We start from the raw sequence: 19,517 nt of genomic DNA, 5'->3' as shown, positions 1-19,517 counted from the left end.
TCCCAAGGCTTCCCACCAGCAAACCTCCATCCCAGGGTCTGTTTCCCGAGGAGCCCGACCAACAACACAAGCATTTTTCGAGACTTGCATCCTAACTTATTCTTCCTGAGTAATTGCATGATACATTCTAGAGCATCAAGGTACCACGATCAAGTCAACATCTCCTTATTGAGAGACATTCAGATTGTTGCTAGTCTTTTTTTATAAAAATAATTTGTTTATTTATTTGAGGAAGATTGGCCCTGAGCTAACATCTGTCACCAATCTTCCTCTTTTTTTTGCTTGAGGAAGATTCGTCCTGAGCTAACATCTGTGTCAGTCTTTCTCTATTTTGTGTGTGGGTCACCGCCACAGCATGTCTGACAAGTGGTGTAGGTCTGTGCCTGGGATCTGAGTCCACAAACCCAGGCCGCCAAAGCAGAGCTCGAGAACTTAACCACTACACCATGGGGCTGGCCCCTGTTGCTAGTCTTGTGATCGTTATTATTGCCACTGCAGACAAAGCTGCAGTGTATGTCCTGGAACGTCTGTCCCTACAGACTGAGGCTTTGATTTCTATGGGATAGATTCCTGAATGTGGGTGACCAAATGGAGATCTCTGTAATTTTTATTTTAACAGATCACAACAGGTAATTTTCTCAAAAGGAGTAGCAACTCACAGCCCATCAGTTATGTATGAGAAGGTATTCTTTTTTGTAGCATTGCACATTATCTACCTTTTCACTTTTTTCCAATTCGATGGGTGCACGATGGCCCGTTGTGCATTTCCTGGATGACCATGAACTTTCGCTTGTGCTTGTCCTGGGTGTAGACTCACAGAGAAGGTGAGTGTGAGCTTCCTGGACCAACAGTGGGGTCTTAACCTTCCACTCTATGCCTGCTAACTTCCTCCTCCTCACCAGGAAACACAGTTCTGTTAGGTCCCAAGCCATGGGAACGCTCCACTCCATCTGGGGAAGGGAGGGGTCCTTATCAGGTAGCATCTGTAACAGAGAAGAGAAACTGGGCTCTGAGTCTTGAGCGGCTCAGGACAGCACAGAGAACAAAATCATAAATAAATGCAGAGTAAGGTGGGTTGTTGTCTTCAGCAGTCTTCAGACTCTGAGCCATTTATCAAGAATGTTTTGGAAGATGGGATGGAGGGAGGACAGCCCACACAGGGCAGGTCCTATGGGAGGGGCAGGAACTCCTGCAGGTGCCCAAGTAAACAGAGAGCTTCAACGACATCCGTGAAAGTGGAGAACGACTGTGAGATACGGAGTCAGAGTCCGAGGCTCAAACCTCAGCTTCGAAGCTGCGTGGCCATGGAACAGCTCAGAGCCCACTCCCTCGTCCAGGTTGGTGGGCTGGAGCGAAGTGATGCTTTCACAGCGAGACGGGTTGCACAGCCGTGCTGGGACCCCACATCTCTCCTGGGTAGAGCTGAGGGTGGCGGCCTCACCTGGGTGTGGGGGTTTGGGCACTGGGATGCCTGTGGTCACCTTTGAACTCCAAGCAGAATGAATAAAAGGAAAACCACATCTTAGTACAACAACAAAACCAAAGATAGGGAGGAATCTTAAAGTCAGTTGAAGAAATGGATGACCTTGTAAGGAGCAACAATTAGATCAAAGTTGACTTCTCAACTGAAATGATGGAAACTGGAAGATGATGGATCAGTTTCTTCAAAATGCGCTGAAACTGGTTGCCACCCAGAATTCTATGCCTAGCAAACATATCCTTCAAGAACAAAGGTAAAGGGCCTGCCCGGTGGTGTAGTGGTTAAGTTTGTGCACTCTGCTTCAGTGGCCCTGGGTTCGCCGGTTTGGATCCCGAGTACAGACCTACACACTACTCACCAAGCCATGCTGTGGTGGCGTCCCACATGCAGAAAATAAAGGAAGATTGGCACAAGATATTAACTCAGGGATAATCTTCTTCAGGCAAAAAGAAGAAGATTGGCATGGTTGTTAGCTCAGGGCTGCTCTTCCTCACCAAAAAAACAAAACAAAACAAACAAAAGAACGAAGGTAAAATAACAACATTTTTTTTAAACAGTTTTATTTTTATTTTATTTATTTTTTGTGAGGAAGATGAGCCCTGAGCTAACATCCATGCTAATCCTCCTCTTTTTGCTGAGGAAGCCCGGCTCTGAGCTAACATCTATTGCCAATCCTCCTTGTTTTTTTCCCCAAAGCCCCAGTAGATAGTTGTATGTCATAGCTGCCCATCCTTCTAGTTGCTGTATGTGGGACGCGGCCTCAGCATGGCCGGAGAAGCGGTGCGTTGGTGCGCGCCCGGGATCTGAACCCGGGCCGCCAGTAGCGGAGCACGCACACTTAACCGCTAAGCCACGGGGCTGGCCCCATAACATTTTTAAATAAAGAAAAATGACTTAATTTGTCACCAGCAGAGTCACGCTAAAGGAAATATGAAAGGACATTCAGTGGAGAGAAGATGATTCCAGGTGGAGAGTCAGAAGAAGGACAACGGCAGAAATAAACTGGGGGTCAATCTAAGTGAATATTGAGTGTACAAAATAACAATGACGTCTTGTGGGGTCTCGACTATACATGGAGTTAAAATACATAAATGAATAGCACCTGAGTTGAGAGGGAGGTAAATGGAATGACAGTCTTCTGAGGTCCCCGTGTTGTCTGAGAAAAGGTGAAAGTACCAGTTTGTACCAGCCAAGGACACACGTGTAACCTCTGGTGTGAGCACCAAAAAAAGAGCAGAATTGTACAAACTGATGGAGGTTACAGACAGAAAAATAGAAAACAATCAATTCAAAAAAGGCAAGGAATGAGAGAAAATATACATAGAACTGATAAGATAAACGGAAAGCAAATATTAACATAGCTGATTTAAACCCAAATGCATTAGAACTACATTAATGTAAATTGACTAATATTGCAATTAAGAGACAAAAAAGGCCACGCTGGCAAAAAAAAAACAAAACAACAACAAACTCCACCGCAAGCTCAACTATATTCCACTGACAGCGCACCTGTACAAGATGCAGAAACATCAAAGTTGAGAGTTAAGAGAGGATCAGTCGACCATGAAATGTACTCAAGAGAGGTGGGGGAGCTCTCCCTACCTCAGGCAGAAACACCACTAGGGATAATGGGAGACATCGATCCACGGAAAATTCTAAGTTTTAAATTTGTGCCTAATATTATGCCTCAAAATATGAAACAAAAATGGTCAGATCTGTGGAAACAGGTCCACAGTTACAGGAGAAAGTTTTAGACACGAGTCTCCCAGTAACTGATGGAGCAGGCCAACAAAAATAGATCAGTAAGGCCCCGGAGACCCAGCTGACTTGCCCAATCAACGTGACCACACTGACACAGGAGGAACAAGACCGTGCAGAATATGCACTTCTCAAATGCACTCGGATAGCAGCATCAACATTGTGTTGGATCGTAAAGTCAAGTCTCACAGACCTCAAAGGTTTGAAAATTATAGCGAAATTGAGCTAGAAACAGAAACAAAAGATAATTGAAAATCTTCATATATTTGAAAATTGAGAAACATAGTTCTAAATAACTCATGGTTCAAAGAAGAAGCCATAGTGGAAATTAGAAAAGATTTTGAAATTAATTACGTGAACACTACATAAAACTTGTGGGATGGGGGCAGGCCCAGTGACGTAGAGCTTCAGTTTGTGCCCTCTCCGCTTTGGCGGCCTGGGGTTCTCAGGTTTGGATCCCGGGTGCGGACCTACACAGGGCTCATCAAGCCATGCTGTGGTGGCATCCCATATACAAAATAGAGGAAGATGGGCACAGATGTTAGCTCAGGGCCAATCTTCCTCAGCAAAAATACCAAAAAAAAAAACCTTGTGGGATGAAGCTAAAGTTGGGACTATGGGGAAAAGGACAGCCTTAGATGCGTCTGTTAGACTAGGGGCAAGGCTGACATCATCTAGCTCATGAAGTTAGAAAAAGGACAGCAAATTGAGCCTAAAGAAAGTGGAAGGCAGGGAACAACACAGAACAGAGCTAATGGGATGGCGGAAATCACACAGCAGAGGGAGAGACACAAAGTGAAGGCTGTGCGTCCTTCCACTCGAGGGGCTCTCCCAGGCGCCCCTGACCTGCAGGGAGCCCAGGGCAGCCCGCGCTGTGGGAGCCGAGGGCTGTGGGGAGCCTCACGCCCACATGAGTTGGTCGGCTCAGGAACCACAGACACAGGCCCCCCAGGCGGGTGGGACAGCCTGACCAGCATCAGAGGGCGCAGGGTCTCCCCAGGAAGGGGCGAGATTGAGCAGTTGAGGGGCTTCAGCTACACCACTTTGATCACCTCACCCCGCACATCCTGAAGTCTCCAGAAACTCAGGAGCCTCACCCAGTTGCAGAGGGGCATCTGACCACACTGGACCACTGACCCACTGGGGCTGAGACCTCCAGGCCCCCACACCAGGCCCCCAGGGCCCACACACTGGCCCCCCAGAGTCCCCATGCCGGGCCCCCAGGGCCCCCAGGCCTGCCCCCACAGGACCCCCACACCAGCCCCCCAGAGCCCCCACGCTGGCCCCCCGCAGGGCCCCCACACTGGCCCCCCAGAGCCCAAACACCAGCACCCCCTAGGGCCCCCATGCCAGCCCCCCAGGGCCCACATTGCCAGCCCCGCCTCTGTAACCCCGGGGGCAGCTTCTCTTTGAGATCCATTTCTTTCTCCCGGGGCAGACCTTGGCCACAGCCCCCAACCCTTCCCACAGGCCCCAACCTTGAATTTCCTGGCAGGGCTCAGATTCCCGTCCCAACTGTCCCCAGGACCTTGGGTTTTTACGCCGAGGCGTCCAGTCGATGCCTAGCACTGCAGACCAGGACAGAGAGGGAACAGGTGGTGGAAGGGGGTGTCCTGGGCAGAGGGGCTGCAAGGATGGGGCTTAGGGGGCAGGACAGGGAGCCTGGTGGGCCCCAGGCTGCTGGGTAGCCACTCTGCTTCCGGCTCTGGGTCCCCTGCCTGCTGGGGTCTCAGGCCTCATTCGGGAAGCCCAGGCCCGGGGCTGAGACTTGGCCACGCCCAGGCCCTCCTGACACCCGCTTCGTGAGATGCTCAGATGCTGAGGGACGGACCCACTGGAGCAGGTGTGGGTGGCAGTGGGCGAGACACTCCGGCTAGGGCTGGTGACACATGCGACGGGGGCAGAGCAGGGGAACGGAAAAAGTGAGTGGAGGCAGGCTGCAGGGGCCGCCTTACGGGAAGGCAGAATGCAAAGTGCTGACTGCGTCCCTCTCACTTCTTATCTGAGCCGCGTGCTGCCACCAGCGGGTGGCCCTGCACCACCAGCTCGGACGGCGGCTCTGAGAGGCGACCGCTTCCTTCCCTCCCTGCTGCACGCTCTTTTGTCTTTTTTTTTTTTTTTGGTATCAGTGTGAACTCATGCTCTTTTAAATGTTCTCAAGGTGAGCTAATCAATTCGATTTTTAATTTTAATTTTGGTATTTTCGATGCTCAAATTGCTGCCTTGTCTTTGGACAGGACCCTAGCCTGGTTTTTTGCTTTTGGGGCAGCAAGTCGTCTCAGTCCTTCCTGCACACATCCTGCACTGACTGCACGGGCATCCGTCCAAGGAGCCGAGTTCACCGGGTGTCCGAGCCAGACCCCACCTGCTTCAGCTGCTGGGGCCAGCTCAGCCCCTGTGCCTCGGGGCCTCCCCAGCCTTCTGCCGCCCCAGACCCAGCACAGTGAATCCCACGTGCTTCTGTCGCTTCACTTTCTTGCCAGTTACCCCTGGCAGGTATTTCACAGGTAGAGTTCATGGGTCAAAGAGCTAACTGCTGGGTCATGCCCAGTCCTCCTCCAGTGTGCATTTCCACCCGCAGTGCAGGAGGGGCCTCGGCCCCATGTCCTCCAGCAGCGCGGCATCCAGCTTCCAGAGGCTCGCCACTCGACCGGTGCAGTTGTAATCTGCATTTTTCTTATTATGAGTAAAATTGAACATCCTGTCCCTGTTTGAGGGATGTGTGTATATAGAGCGTGTGTGCATGCGTGAATTGTCTGGTCACATCTGCTCACTTTTCCCTTGTACCTTTGACCTTGCTCTTCCCATATTTTTAGACCTTTCTGGAATTAGCCTCTTGGGTGATATTGCAAATACTCCTCCCATTTACTTTGATCATTTTTCTCGTTTTCTCTGTTTGCAGAGCTGAATGTCTCAGTCTCCTCTGTATCGGTGCCCCGATTTTGAGCCCATGTTGGGAAGGTTCCTACCCCTTCCAGGGAAGGAATTCACCCTCGTTTTTTTCTGGGTCTTGTAGTTTCTTGTTTATATTTATGTCTGTTGCTCTTGGGACTTACACAAGCTTGAGGCGAAGGTGTGGGTCTCCCTGAACATTCTTCCAAATAGCTGTGCTGTCCCAACACCATTTATTAAGAAGTCTATCCCCCCCTGCCTGCCCCATAGAAGGATCTATTCCTTCTTTTCATGAGCTAACACCTCTGTTTTAATTACAATTAGTTTTAGATCTGATAAAGCTGGTCTTCTTTCACTTTCTTTTCATGGTTTTCTTGGCTGTTTCTTGCTGGTTTATCTTTCCATGTGAACTTTACAGTTATAGAAATGTGGGTTCTTACTGGGATCGTGTCAAACTTATGCATTAACTCAGGAAGGGCTGACGTTCTGAGGGTGTCGTGTCATCCTGACCGAGAATGCAGCGTGCTCGGCCCACACTGCGCCAGCTCTCCTTCTCACTACATTCATGCCTTGGGCATTTTATCTTTTCTGTTGCTGTTGCAGACGGAATATTCTCTCTCACTTTTTCTTCTGACTGGTTATTGTTTGAATACATGAAAGCCACTCATTTCTGAATGTTAATTTTGTATCTGCTACTCGACCAGATTTTCCTATCGCTGTGGCAGTTTTTCCACAGAACCTACTGGGTTTTCCATGCACGCAAACCGCGTCATCTGCAAACGTCCCAGCAGTGTTCCTGCTGATGGGTGACTGCCTGGCACCTCCAGAGCGAAGTGCATCCCCGCTTGTCTTGGATGTGGTGATTCCACCTCCTGCTCCGCCCAGGACAGGACCCCAGGGTGGTGGGCACATGATGGGAGCTCACAGGGCTGGGAGTGGGCAGGGGCGCCTGAGGGCCTGGACAGGGCTCACTGGGAGGGGCGAGGCTGGGGCTGTCTGTCACTGTAGTCAGGGACAAGAGCTGAGAACCCCGTGGTGGTGGTGGATCCCCTCCAGGTGGACAGAACAGGCATCCCCTTTGCATATGGGAAGGGACTACGTTTCCCCACAGGTGCTGCACCCTGCCCACGGCACCCTGGCCCCTGCTCACTCACAGCCCAGTGGTGCCCACCCACCCATCTGGCCCGGCCCCCTGCCCAGGGCACTGGCACTGCCCGAGAGGGACTCCCAGGTGTTGGGGCACATGGGGGTGGAGCAGGGCAGATACAGGCACAACAACTCAAGGGTCGCCCCGCGCTGGGTTGAGATGGTCTGGGGCAGGTGTCTTGGGACCCGGGGGGCATGGAGCCTGGGAAGGGCCACTGGGGGGGGAGTGGTGCTTGGCGGCCCTAGAAGTCAGAGGGATTTGGTGCCACGGAGGCTGTGGGTGTGAGTGTGGAGGGAATGGAATTAGGGGCTCTGGGCCCTGTGTGTTTCTGGGACAGTGAGGTGAGGGCCCGGTGGGCTGATGTGGGCCAGGCCTCAGGACGGCCAGCCACGTCCTCCGTCTTCAGCGTGGCGCCTGTGGCCCTGCTTGGCAGAGGCTGGCCTCCCTCCCTGCTCCCCCCACAACCGTGAGCAGGAGAGAACTCGGCTTTTCTGGGAGCTGCGTCATTATTTAATTATAATATAATAGAACCAAGTCCCCTGGGCTTAGGGGCTCTGAAGTGTGTCTGGAACCCAAGACGGGACACATACTCCAAGTCCCTGACGCTTGGGCCACTGGCTGCCCTGCCCAGACAGCCGACGCGCGGTGTGCGGGCCGAGCGAAGAGAGGCAGGCCTGGTCGGAGGGCATCTGGCCAAGGGAACACACCTGCACCCAGCCCACCACCCTGGTGGTAGCCCAGCCGAGGCCCCTTTAAATAGCACCATGAATGGGCGCCAAGGAGACAGTGACTCCCTGGTGAGGATAAATGGGGTGACTCCTGGGGGCCCCCCAGGATAGCCCCAGCTGGGAAGACTCCAGCTCTGCCTGTGCCCTTCATTGCCTCATTTCCCGGGCTGGGTGAGGGTGGAGGGGATGCATGCAGAGGTCGGCCCGCTGGCACCATGCCTCTGCCCTGCCCACCGTGGCCAGGAGCTCTTGTCTAGGCCTTGGGGAGCATGAGGGCCCCTGAAGGAGTCCCAGCCCCGTGCACGTCCCCTGTGAGCTCTCGAGGTGTGTGCTGGATCTCCTTGCTACGGGGCTGCCTCACCGGCCGCTCCAAGGAAGCGTCTCCAACCAGGACCCCTGTAACCCCCTGTCCAGGCACTAAGCTCTCCCGGGAGGCAGCGGGGGCCATGGAGACTCCTGAAGCCTGACTCGCACCCCTGCCACAGCACCTGCCGGATGCGCCCCCAGGGAGGGCGAGTGCAGGAGGCGCAGAGCTCCGGCCAGCTCTGGGCCTGGAGTCCTGGGCGAGTCTCCTTCCCTCACCCACATGGGACAGTGGAACCTCCTGCTCCCAGGTCACCACGAGCATTAAAGGGGGAGCCAGGCGTAGGGGGTGGTCACCCCGACAGGGCTCAGCCCCGGGTGTCTCCTCCAGGGAAGGTGCCGCCTGGGCTCTCGGCAGAGGGTCTGAAGGACTCGGGCCAGTGGAGGGAGCCCATCAGAGGGGCCAAGAGCAGTGTCCGTCCTCGGGCCTCAGAGGCCGTGGCCCCTGGGGGTCGTCGGCGGAGGCCCTGCGGCCTGGCGAACACGGCCTGCTGGGGAAGACGATGGTGGCGTACTCAGTCTGTTCAGGGATGCAGGGGGCGGGGGGCTCGGGGGTCTTCTCTCGCCACTGGAAGTCCAGCTCCCCGTAGTCCACAGTGAACACGGGCGCAGCGGAGGGGCCCTCCTTCTTAGGGAGAGAGGGAGAGGAGTCAGCGGCCTCCCAGGGGCCGGGACTCGCGTGTGTACACACATGCACACACACGGAGCAGGGGCATGGCCTGTGCCCCACCACCCTTCCCGGGGTCTGTGTCCCCAAGCTCAAACACGGTGACATGGCTGGTGGTGGGTGTGGCTGCTCCTGAGGCTGCTTTCCCCTGCGCAGAGTGGCCCCCCCACCCCCCAGTGCGGTGTGTGGTCCCTCGTGATCGCAGCAAAGGGAGGCAAACTCACCAGAGGCTGGTCCTCGCTCCTGCCACAGGCCCCTGCGGAGAAGTGAGCTTGGAGTCAAGGACCCCGGGATGGGGGGAGGGGGGCTCACAGGGGCCTTGTTGCCAGGGGCTTGGGGAGGCCGGCGGCTGGGAAGGGCACCATGCTTCTTTCCTGGGTGACCCAGTGTCCTCCTTGCCCTCCCCAACTGTCTGACTCACCCCACCACTCCCCGTGCAACAACCTGGAGCCCCAGCTCGTCTCCCAAGTGTCAGGTCTGGACGGTGGGCTGTCTGGGCGCGGCCATGAAGGACCGCCGGCTTCTAGCCTGAGGGCTCCTGCAGCAGGTGCCTGCCATCTCTGGTCACAAACCCACCACAGGGCACCAAACCCATCCCCGCCCCCCCGGCACAGAGAGGCCCACAACGGGCCGTGATCAATGACACTGTAGCGAGCATCACTCCGACTGAGGCCGCACAGAAATGCCACGCGTGTCTCTACCCAGGGCCAGCACACGGGGCACATGTCACGTCCTCAAAAATGTTGGAAGGAGGAAAACGTGGATCACTGGAGAAACCAGCTCCCACAGGGGCCTACTGCAGCAGGTTAAGAACTGCCGGCAGCTCCGTGGGGCCGCTCTCCCTGACCCGCCCAGGGGGAGATGGCGGAGGCCAGCAGCTGCCCAGGGTCTTGTTCAGGCCCCTGTGGGGCCTCCTGTTCTCTGGCCAACCACCGCTGCCCCTCCCCCACCCCCGCCCCAACGGGCCGTCCCAGGAGAGCATGACCTGGAGCTGCCGGTGTGCAGGGCCTGGGAGGGGGCAGACCCCTGGGCTGGGTCCTGTCTGGGCAGTAGCTCTAAGAGAATAGACTCTGGCTTCTCCTTCCAGCCCCAGAGACAACCCCTCATCGTCAGAGTGATGGAGTGAGATTAGCTGCCCGAGACCGCATGTGGTCAAGGTGTGTGTGCGGGCGTGGGGCATCCGCAGCGGCCCTCGGTGGTCAGATCAGGGTATCACACACCTCCCCGGTGGCTGTGGCCGTGACCACAGGCGCCCAGCGGCTGTCAGAAACACCTGCAGCGTCCTGCAGCCTGAGGTTTGGGCTCAGCCGCAGCACAGCCAGAACAGTGGCTCAGCCTGTGGGGGGGCTGCTCCTTTCTGTGCGACCTTGACAATCGCCTTCCCCTCTCGCCCCTCCCCTCAGACCCTTCCTGAGAGCAGGCACCGGGGAGAGGACGTGGTCAGGGGCTCTGAGGGGATCCCAGACCCTGGGAGGTCCAGTCCAGCCCCTCCTTGGGGGTCCTCACTGTGGAGAGCAGTAGGGGGCAGGCCGGGGACAGCAGTGGGGGCTGACAGGGGCATTACCTTGAATGGCCCTGGGGAAGGCGGCGGCCAGAACCCAGGTCAGCAGCAGGACCAGCGGGACACCCACCAGGACACTCGTGATGCCCACGACCAGGCCCTGTAGCTGGCCTGTGGGCCTGGGTGGGGGGCTGGGGTGCTCTGTGGGCGGCTCCAGGACTCTCTCTGGAGGGGCACAGGAACAGAGACTCAGCGATGGGGACTCCTCAGGGACAGGGACCCAGAGCCCTGCCCTGCCTTCTCCACGTCCCAAGGGGCCTTGCTCTAGACCTGCACTGACCTGTCTTGCACAGGCCTGCCCCTCGGCAGGGCTTCCGAGCACAGGCGCGTCCAGAGAGGCCCCCTCCCCCGGCCCTCCCTCGGGCCCTGCCCTCCTTCAGGACACGTGGGCCTGGGGGTGCTTCCAGTCACGGAGGGCCAGGCCACCGGTCACTGTGGTCCTGGGTGTGGGACAGAGCCCTGGAGTGGAGCCTGGCAAGTCCCTGCCCACCATGCCCTGTGGCCAAGGCTGCCCAGCTTAGCCCTGCCCTCAGGGTCACCTGTCACCGTGAGCTCTGCGCGGGGGCTCTCGTTGATCTGCGCCTTGGGAGGCAGGGAGATGGCCCCGCAGAGGTAGATGCCACTGTCATTGCGCCGGGCGGCGACGACGCTCATGTGGAAATCTCGCCCGTTGGGCAGCCGCGTGACACGGAAGCGCCTGTTCTGGCCCGGCTGGCTGCTGTCCTCGGGGAAGGCGGCCAGCTTGTCCGTCTGGTTGCTGGGGCTCATGCGGTACCAGTTGAGTACGAAGTGTTCGGATGTGTTGGAGAAGCTGCAGGTGAAGGTGGCATTCGCCCCCTCGGGCACTGTGAGCCGGGCCGGGGAGAAGGTGAGGGGGCTCCAGGGCCTGTCTGGGGAGTCTGAGAGGTAGAGAGAGAACCAGCGGCTGGTGAGGAAGGGGTGTGGGGACAGCCCACCCATACCCTCCCCTCCCACTTTCCCACCTCCCAATAGGAAGGTTCTGGAAGGCCCAGCCCATGCTGGAATCCCTCTGCAGCACCTCTGCCGTGGAGCCTTGCAGCTTCTCCTTGCATGCCCCTGGGGATGGGGCGCTCACCTCTCACCAGAAGACTCCACGGTAGGACTTTGTCCCTTGACTGTATTGAGACCTGAGGCCAGGGCTGTGTTCTAGGCGACCCCTGGGGCCCTGTTTCTCCCCTAGTGGTGGTTGTAAGGGTGTTCACTCCCTCCCTTGGTGACTCCAGTTTGCCAGTCCTGCGGACCTATCCCCAGTGTTGGGGGCCTGCCTGGTCCTGTCTGCACTGCTGTGGTGGAGGGGGAGGGTAACTGGGGGGCAGGGCTGGGAGAGTGGGGGGCTTCCCAGGAAAGCCCCGCCCCAGGCAGGCTCAGGGTCTGGGCTTCGCCCTATCTCAGGACAAGCTCAGAGCCGGGACCCGGGTCCCACCAGGACCCCCATGTGGGCACTGCTGACCTGGGCAGTGTGGGGGCCTCCACGTCTTCTGCCAAGACTCTGGGGACTGGACCTCAGAGTCTAGCTGGGCCATTGCCTCTGGTAGGGACAGAAGCAGAGGCCTCGATGATGCTGGGCTCCGACTGTCAGGGCCCTGGCCAGTGGATGCCCCCACAATATCGCTGGGGCCCGCGGCTCTTTCCACCAAGGGCCTGCCTCTCACACTGACACTGACACTCACACTCATGTTCACATACTCGTATGAGTGTGCACACTCTTACACACTCACACTCGGCTTGCCGGCACGCAGGGGAAGGAGCCTCTCCCGTGGAGGCCCAGGGGACACACCAGCAGCACCCCACGTTGAGTTAAGGCCAACTCTGACGGCGATGCAGGGGTCCCGGAATGGGAACCATGGCCGGACATACATGTGCTGGGCCTTCCTTTCCTGCCGCGGCTCCCCCTGGAAGGCTGTACCATGAGCCCTCACTTACACATGTGGAAACTGAGGCTTGGAGGGAGCAAGCAGCTCTGTCCAGACCCAACCCCAGGTCTGCAGCCAGCTCCCCTTGGCCCCCTGCCTTGTGGCTGGGCCTGGGACCCACCCAGCCCTCTGCCACGCTCCTCCGGCCTCGGCCGCAGCCTCCTCACCAGGGGAGGAGACCCTGCCCAATGAGGTCATTTTCCTGGCCTGTCCAACATGTCCCACACCACTGGGTTCCCAAATACTGTGCTAGACCCCGAGATGTCGGTCCTGGGAGGAGCCTGTGGGGCTGTTCATCTCATGTCGTTCACTTCTGTTCTCATTTCTGTTCTCACGCCTATTCTTCCTGGCTTCACACTCATTGTTTTACTCAGCCCCAGCCCCAGCGATAATGTTTGCTGGGCGTGGTTCCTCACCCCCATGAGGCTGTGGTCCCTTGGCTATGGTCCCTCTGCTTCCGGGCACAGGAGGGCCTAAGGCTGTTGCAATGACCTGCTTGCTGAGCAATCTCGGCTCCGAGGAGGAAGTGGACGGTGCCAGGACCCAGTGCCCCCGCAGTCTGGCGGGCTCAGGGCCTCCCCCGAGTGGGCCACATCAGGGCACATGTGACCAGGAGGATTTCTTCTGCCTGTGCCCCATGGGGCACCTCGAGCGGGGTGAAATCACAGATATTTAGCAAGGGCAGACGGGCCTTGAGACCAGGGTGGGTCCTGAAGTGTCCCCGCATGCTTACATTTCCACGGCCTGCTCAGGGACGTGGGGACCATCTCCATCCCCGCCCCCATTTACACTGAGGACACTGAGGCTTGGAGAGGCCTGGCCCAGCAGCCTGGACCTCGGGCCCTTTCTGCTCCTCTTCCGCCTCCCCCGGCCACTGACGGATGAACAGGGCTGGTGCACGGCCAGTACTGCGGCTGTTGGCACTATGCATCACCACGTCCAGCTGGGCACGAAGGTGGTGCCTCACGTGAGCTGGGGCCACGAGGCCCCTCCAGTCCGGGGGTCCCTGGGCCCCTGTGGAGGGAGTGGCTCTGTGCAGGGCAGGTGGGTCCGTGCATCTCTGTGGCTCTTCAGAGGGCCTGTCCCACTGGCCAGGGGGGCATGGGGTGTCAGGGAGGCCAAGGAGCCCAGAAGAGGGCTAGGCCTGGACCGTGGGGGTGGCTGGCGCAGGTGGCGTCCTCCCCTCTCAGCAAGGCCCACTGCCCCGTGGGGCCGGGGCACCTGCTCACTCCCTCCGCTCTCCCGGGGTGACACAAACACCGGTGGGGCCCACAGTAAGCCCTTTTCGTGCTAGCAATTGTGTGTTCACACCCCACACCCCCAGGCCGCCACACGGGAACTCCCTTGGCAGCACTGACATGAATGCCTTTATCATTTATTTGAGAAGCACACAGTCTACTTAAAAAAGCAGCCTGTCTGTGATGGACTAGTTGGACTTGAATTTGGCCAAGTCGTGCTGTGGCCTTGGAGCACCAGACCTGAGGGCACTGGTTCCGCCTGCCCACCTTGCTCTGTGCCTCACCCGCCCCATGCATCCCAGGCTCCCACTGCAGCGTGCACACTTCGGGACCAGAAACCCAGGTCCCCCTCACAAACACCCCTCAGGAATTCCCAGTCTGGATGGCGCCACTCCTAGATGGCTCTCCCACCCCATTCCCGAATCCATGCCACTACGTGGTGAACTGCCAAGACCTCCAAACAGAAACCCTGTCTCACGGCCAGGGCCACCCTGGATGCTCCCTGAGGGGTCCATTCGGGGCACAGAATGGGAGCCGGGAACACCATGGAGAAGCCGACCAGGGGAGCATGAGGCCAGAGACCTCACTGGAGCCAGACTGGGGAGCCCAGCTCTCTGCTTTCTGGGAGCATGTGGCACAGCCAAAGGGGATCCTGCGACGGGTGGTCCAGATACACACAGACCTTTAAGTCAACCAGAACTTTCCTGGCAAGGTGCTGATAACAGAGCTTACTTTGAGTACAGTGGACTGGGGTTTTGCTTTATCCCTATAGTATGAATATCTATCAATCTTTTCCTACAGTGTTTGTGTAATTAAAAATCTAAACATTGTCTATTTACTTTATGCTTGATAATAGGACCTCCGTGAGGGGCCCCCAGGTCCTCTTTTCTGTTTGGGGAGTGGGCTGAGGCGGGAGCTCTGTGCCCCGTAGGGTCAGGAGGGAGAGAGTGGCGGTCCTGGGAGAGGCTGCGAGTGTCGAGGTGGCACCAGCCTGCCTCCCACGGAGACCCTGCATGGCTCACAGGCGGCCTCACAGACAGCACGTTTCACAACAACCACCTAACACCCGATTTGGGAAAGAGCCACCTGTGGGTGCTGAAAGCATTGCCTGATGGACTGCGGGTCCTCAAAACCCCCTCGGGTCACTTATTCATCACAGAGGGAAAGGGACTACTTCACCTCCTTCTCTGTGGGCCCAGAGGGAATGTCCCCATTATGAGGTCCCCACAGGTGCCCCAAGAAAACCAACACGTCTGTGATCTCCCAGGAACAAACGTTAGACACACCCGGAGGGTGAGTGCCTGCACCCCCGGCCTGGACCCTTCCAGAAGGCCAGGGCCAGCAACAGAGCAAAAATCAACATGTGGGACGACATGAAACTAAAAAGCTTTTGTACAGCAAAGGAAACCATCAATGAAATGAAAAGGCAGCCTATGGAATGGAATAAGATATTGGCATATCCTATATCTGATAACGGGCTAACATCCAAAATATATAAAGAACTCATACAGCTCAATAGCAAAAAAACAAATAATCCGATTTAAAAGTGGGCAGACCATCTGAATAGACATTTTTCTAAAGAAGACACACAGATGGTCAACAGGCACACGAAAAGATGCTCAACATCACCAATCATCAGGGAAATGCAAATCAAGATCACAATGAGATATCACCTCACACCTGTCAGGATGGCTATTATCAAAAAGACAAGAGATAACAAGTGTTGGTGAGGATGTGGAGAAAAGGGAACCCTCGTGCACTGTTGGTGGGAATGTAAATGTGCAGACACAATGGAAGACAGTATGGAGATTCCTCAAAAAATTAAAACTAGAACTACCCAACAATCCAGCTATTCCACTTCTGGGTATCTGAAGAAAATGAAAACACTAATTCAAAAAGATATATGCATTCCCATGTTCATTGCAGCATTAGTCACAATAGCCAAGATATGAAACAACCTAAGTGTCCACTGATGGATGAATGGATAAAGAAATTGTGGTATATATATACAATGTGATATTATTCAGCCATGAAAAAGAAGGAAATCCTGCCATTTGAGATAAGATGGACGGACCTTGAGGGCATTTTGCTAAATGAAATAAGTCAGAGAAAGACAAATACCGTATGATCTCACTTATGTGTAGAATCTAAAAGAAACCCCAAACCCAAAAACCAAACCAAACAAAAACCTACCTTATGGATATAGAAAACAGATAGGTGGTTGCCAGAGGTGGGGGTAGGTGGCCGAAATGGGGGTAGGGGGTCAAAAGGTACCAACTCCCAGTTATAAAATGAGTAAGTCCTGGGGACGTCATGTACTGCATGGCGACTACGGTTGATAATACCATGTTGCATATTTGAAAGTAGCTAGGAGAGTGGGTCTTGAAAGTTCTTACTATAAGAAAAAAACCCTTTGTAACTCTGTATGGTGATGGATGTTAACTGGACCTGTGGTGACCATTTTGCAATATATACAAATATCGAATCATTATGTTGTACACCTGAAACTAATATAATGTTATGTCAATTATATCTCAATAACAAAATATTCCTAATTCTAAGGCTTTCCATTTCTAACACAAAACTGAGATTGATTTAAAAAAAAAAGAATGCCAGGGCCAGCAGAGACAGAGACAGGTGGGGACTGCTCTAGGTCAGAGGAAGCTGAGGACAGCAACATCGAAGTAAGCCAGCGGTCCTTGACTTGGCTCCCATCAGAAACAGGTGATCAGCCAGAGGGCTGGATGGGGACGCAGGAGCATCTGGACTCTAGGCTTGCCTCAGAGCTGCTGTCCCATGGGGAGAACGTTGGGAGCATTAGGAGGGAAGTCTGCAACTAGCCAGCAAGTGGGTCAGCTGGTATCTCAGTAAAGCGCAGAGATGGAAAGTGCTGTGTGCTAAGCCGTGCCCCCCTCAAGTTCTTATGTCGAAGTCCTAACCCCCAGAACCTCAGAATGTGACCTTCCTGTTTTTGGAAATAGGGTTGTTGCAGATGTTAAGGGTTGTAGAGTTGGTGGACCCCTGACCCAACGTGACTGATGTCCTTACAAGAAGAGGGAAATCTGACACCGACACGCACAGGGAGAGGCCGTGTGATGATGGAGCAGAGATGGGTGATGCTTGTACAAGCCAGAGATGCCGAGGGTGCCGGCAAACTGCCAGACGCTGGGAGAGGCCTGGAGCAGATTCTCCCTCACGGCCTTGGGAGGAATCAGCCCAGCCGGCACCGCGATCTTGGCTTCCTGCCTCCAGACTAGGAGACGATGACCTTCTGTTATGTAGTGTATGTAAGTCGCCTGGTGTGTGGTGTCTTACAGCAGCCCCAGCAAACTAATGCAGAAAGCAAATATGCCAGTGTCATCAGTTGGGACTCTGGTTCAGTGTGGTTACTGCTGTGTTTTTGTCATTTTTCTGTATGTTTCAAATATTTTTCAAAATTGTAAGTTAAAAAAAATGAAACAAATCTGACTTTAAAAAATAAATCATGGGCTGGGCCGGACAGTTTGCATAAATGACCTGATTTAATTCTCATGACCCCATAAAGCAGATATTATTATCCCCAAATTGCCATAGAGCACTGTTGCTCAGAGAGGTTAGGTTTTGCCAAAGGTTGCAAAGCTCGACGATGATGGCTTTAATTGAACTCAAGGCTGTTCTGTTTCAAAGCCTGTACTCTTATCTGTCTCATTGCTGGGATAGGATAGGGGTCGGCTCACTACAGGGTTTGGGCTATCTCATAAAATGCAAGAAAAACGCTTACGTAAAGGGAGGATGATTATCCAAGGGAATGATCAAAATAACAAATACAGTGAATTCATTAGGAAGGAAAAAGATGTGTCACGGAACAAAAGGTTCCTGCAGCCAGGGGGGCCTGCGTCTGGGCAGAATAGCAGGACGACCCTGGCAAGTGATGTCGGCAAAGCAAAGTGCTCTATGCTGGGGCTCCATTACAGATGGGGAAACTGAGGCACCCTGGTCTGAAAATCTCCCTCGAGACACAAGCTAGTGCATCTGAAACCAGAGAGTTTTGCTGCAGAATCTTATTCTCATCTTTCCCTGCTTTAGGAAGGGGTCCTGGTGGGCAGTGGGCCGCCAGGGATGAGTCATGGGCCCCTTCACGCCTCGGTTTCTCCTCCCCGGACGACACGCACCCCTCCGCCCTGGGCCTGGGCTCCCCTGCAAGGCCCCTCGTGGGGCACCTTTGGCCGCAGGCCCTCAGGCCTCCGACCCCAGCTCTGTGTCCTCCATCGGTCCTGAGGGTGGCCCACGGGCCTCCCCGGAGCGCGAGGCCATGCTGAGGAGGGAAGCCCGGGAGGGACAGAGATGATGGAGGGACACCAGGACGGGCGGCCCCAGTGGGATGTCAGGGCACTCCCATCTTGCCTTGGTCCTTCCAGGGACTGTCATACCCCCGAGCCCAGTGAGGTCCAGACAGGACAGGCCCTGGGCTGGGTACGGGGGATCCACCTGCCTGGCCTTCCCGTCCATGCTGTGCTGGCCTGGTGCAGTGGCCGAGGCCGAGGGCCACCAGGAGGAGTGGACGGCCCACACAGCGGCCTCGGGGCCTGGGACCCCCGCCAGAGCCATGACACAGCCCTGCCCAGCACTCTGCCTGCGAATCTCGTCCAGAGACCCCAGTGGGGCGCGCCCCAGGCCCATGAGGAGTGGGGGTGGACAGTCTTTACTGGGACGGGTACACTGTGAATATAATTGGAGAACCGGCTCCAGGTGTCCAGCCTGTGACCTCCCAGAGCTGGTCAATCCCGTGTGGTGCTCGTCCCGGGGGAAAACACAAGTAGGGCAGCTGGGCCGAGGCTTGGGGCTCTGGCCAGCCCAGCCCTATCATCCTACAGAGAGGGGCACCGGCTCACCTGTCCTGTGGGACTCTGAGGAAGAGTTGGGAGGTCAGAGGTCCAGCCTGGTGAGGATGGGGCTCACCACCAGGTTAGGAGCCAGAGCCCAGAGAGGGCACTTCACCTGTCCAAAGCCACACAGCGCCCGGCCAGGGGCAGTGCTGGGCCTCGGGAGCTGGCCCCACTGAAGCCCCCTCCCCACCCGCCAGGAACCAAGGGCAGGAGGTCTTTCCTGAGCCCTGATCCCGTGCCACCCGACCCTGACCCACGTACCTAGGAGCCAACCTGGCCGCCAGCCCAGCTGCAGCACGGCCCAGACGAGTGGCCAGGGCGCCCGCGGGGTCCCCATGCCGGTGCGCCAGCCCGCCAGTCTGTGACCTCCTCCTCCTCCACTGCTCAGGCAGAGGTGGCGGAGCGGAAAGGAAACTGTCCCGGGTCAGGTGGGAGGGACACGCCCCGAGCCCCCGCCCCCTCTTCTTCCTCCTCCATGTGGGCGGGGGTGGAGAGAGAGAGAGAGAGACAGAGAGACAGAGAGACGGAGAGGGAGAGAGAGGAGAGAGAGAGAAAGAGACAGAGATGGGAGGACAGAGAGAGAGGGAGAAATATGGAGAGAGGGAGAGAGAGAGAGAGGCAGATGGGGCGTAGAGAGAGAGAGACAGAGAGACAGAGGGAGAGAGGGGAAAGAGATGGGGGGAGAGAGACATGACGGGAGCAGAGAGAGAGAGAGCAGGGGTGGGGGTAGTGGAGGGAGCTAGAGGGGGAAGGGAGAGAGAGAATGACAGAGATAGAGACACAAAGAGAGACAGAGACAAATGGAGGAGGTATTGGTCTCCCCCTCCGCCTGGGGGTCCTTCTTTCCTGGACAATTCTTGTCTTTTATTTGTTGTTGGGGGACA

General features: G+C 56.0%; 1 protein-coding gene across 3 annotated transcripts; it reads right to left on the bottom strand.

Annotated features, from left to right (window-relative positions):
• Positions 1-438: 438 nt before the first annotated feature.
• PDCD1 (programmed cell death 1) lies at positions 439-19,042 on the bottom strand. Of its 3 annotated transcripts, none has more exons than XM_087424543.1 (5): positions 18,895-19,042; positions 11,136-11,495; positions 10,600-10,761; positions 9,260-9,291; positions 439-983 (listed from the first exon to the last, which is right to left on the bottom strand). In XM_087424543.1, the coding sequence occupies exons 1-5, from the start codon at positions 18,968-18,970 to the stop codon at positions 666-668; spliced, it is 948 nt and encodes a 315-aa protein (XP_087280669.1). In that variant the 5' UTR covers positions 18,971-19,042; the 3' UTR covers positions 439-665. The 3 variants fall into 3 exon arrangements, with proteins under 3 accessions (XP_087280669.1, XP_087280671.1, XP_087280670.1); XM_087424545.1 differs by lacking the exon at positions 439-983 and adding an exon at positions 7,604-8,993; XM_087424544.1 differs by lacking the exon at positions 439-983 and adding an exon at positions 7,604-8,996 and having other exon boundaries at positions 18,895-19,041.
• Between the last annotated feature and the right edge of the window lie 475 nt (positions 19,043-19,517).

This window comes from Ceratotherium simum, chromosome 37 (assembly GCF_057802395.1).
Source record: "Ceratotherium simum simum isolate JZ-2026a chromosome 37, ASM5780239v1, whole genome shotgun sequence".
In the NCBI taxonomy this organism is placed as follows: domain Eukaryota; kingdom Metazoa; phylum Chordata; class Mammalia; order Perissodactyla; family Rhinocerotidae; genus Ceratotherium; species Ceratotherium simum.
This window is presented reverse-complemented; position numbering and strand designations above follow the sequence as displayed.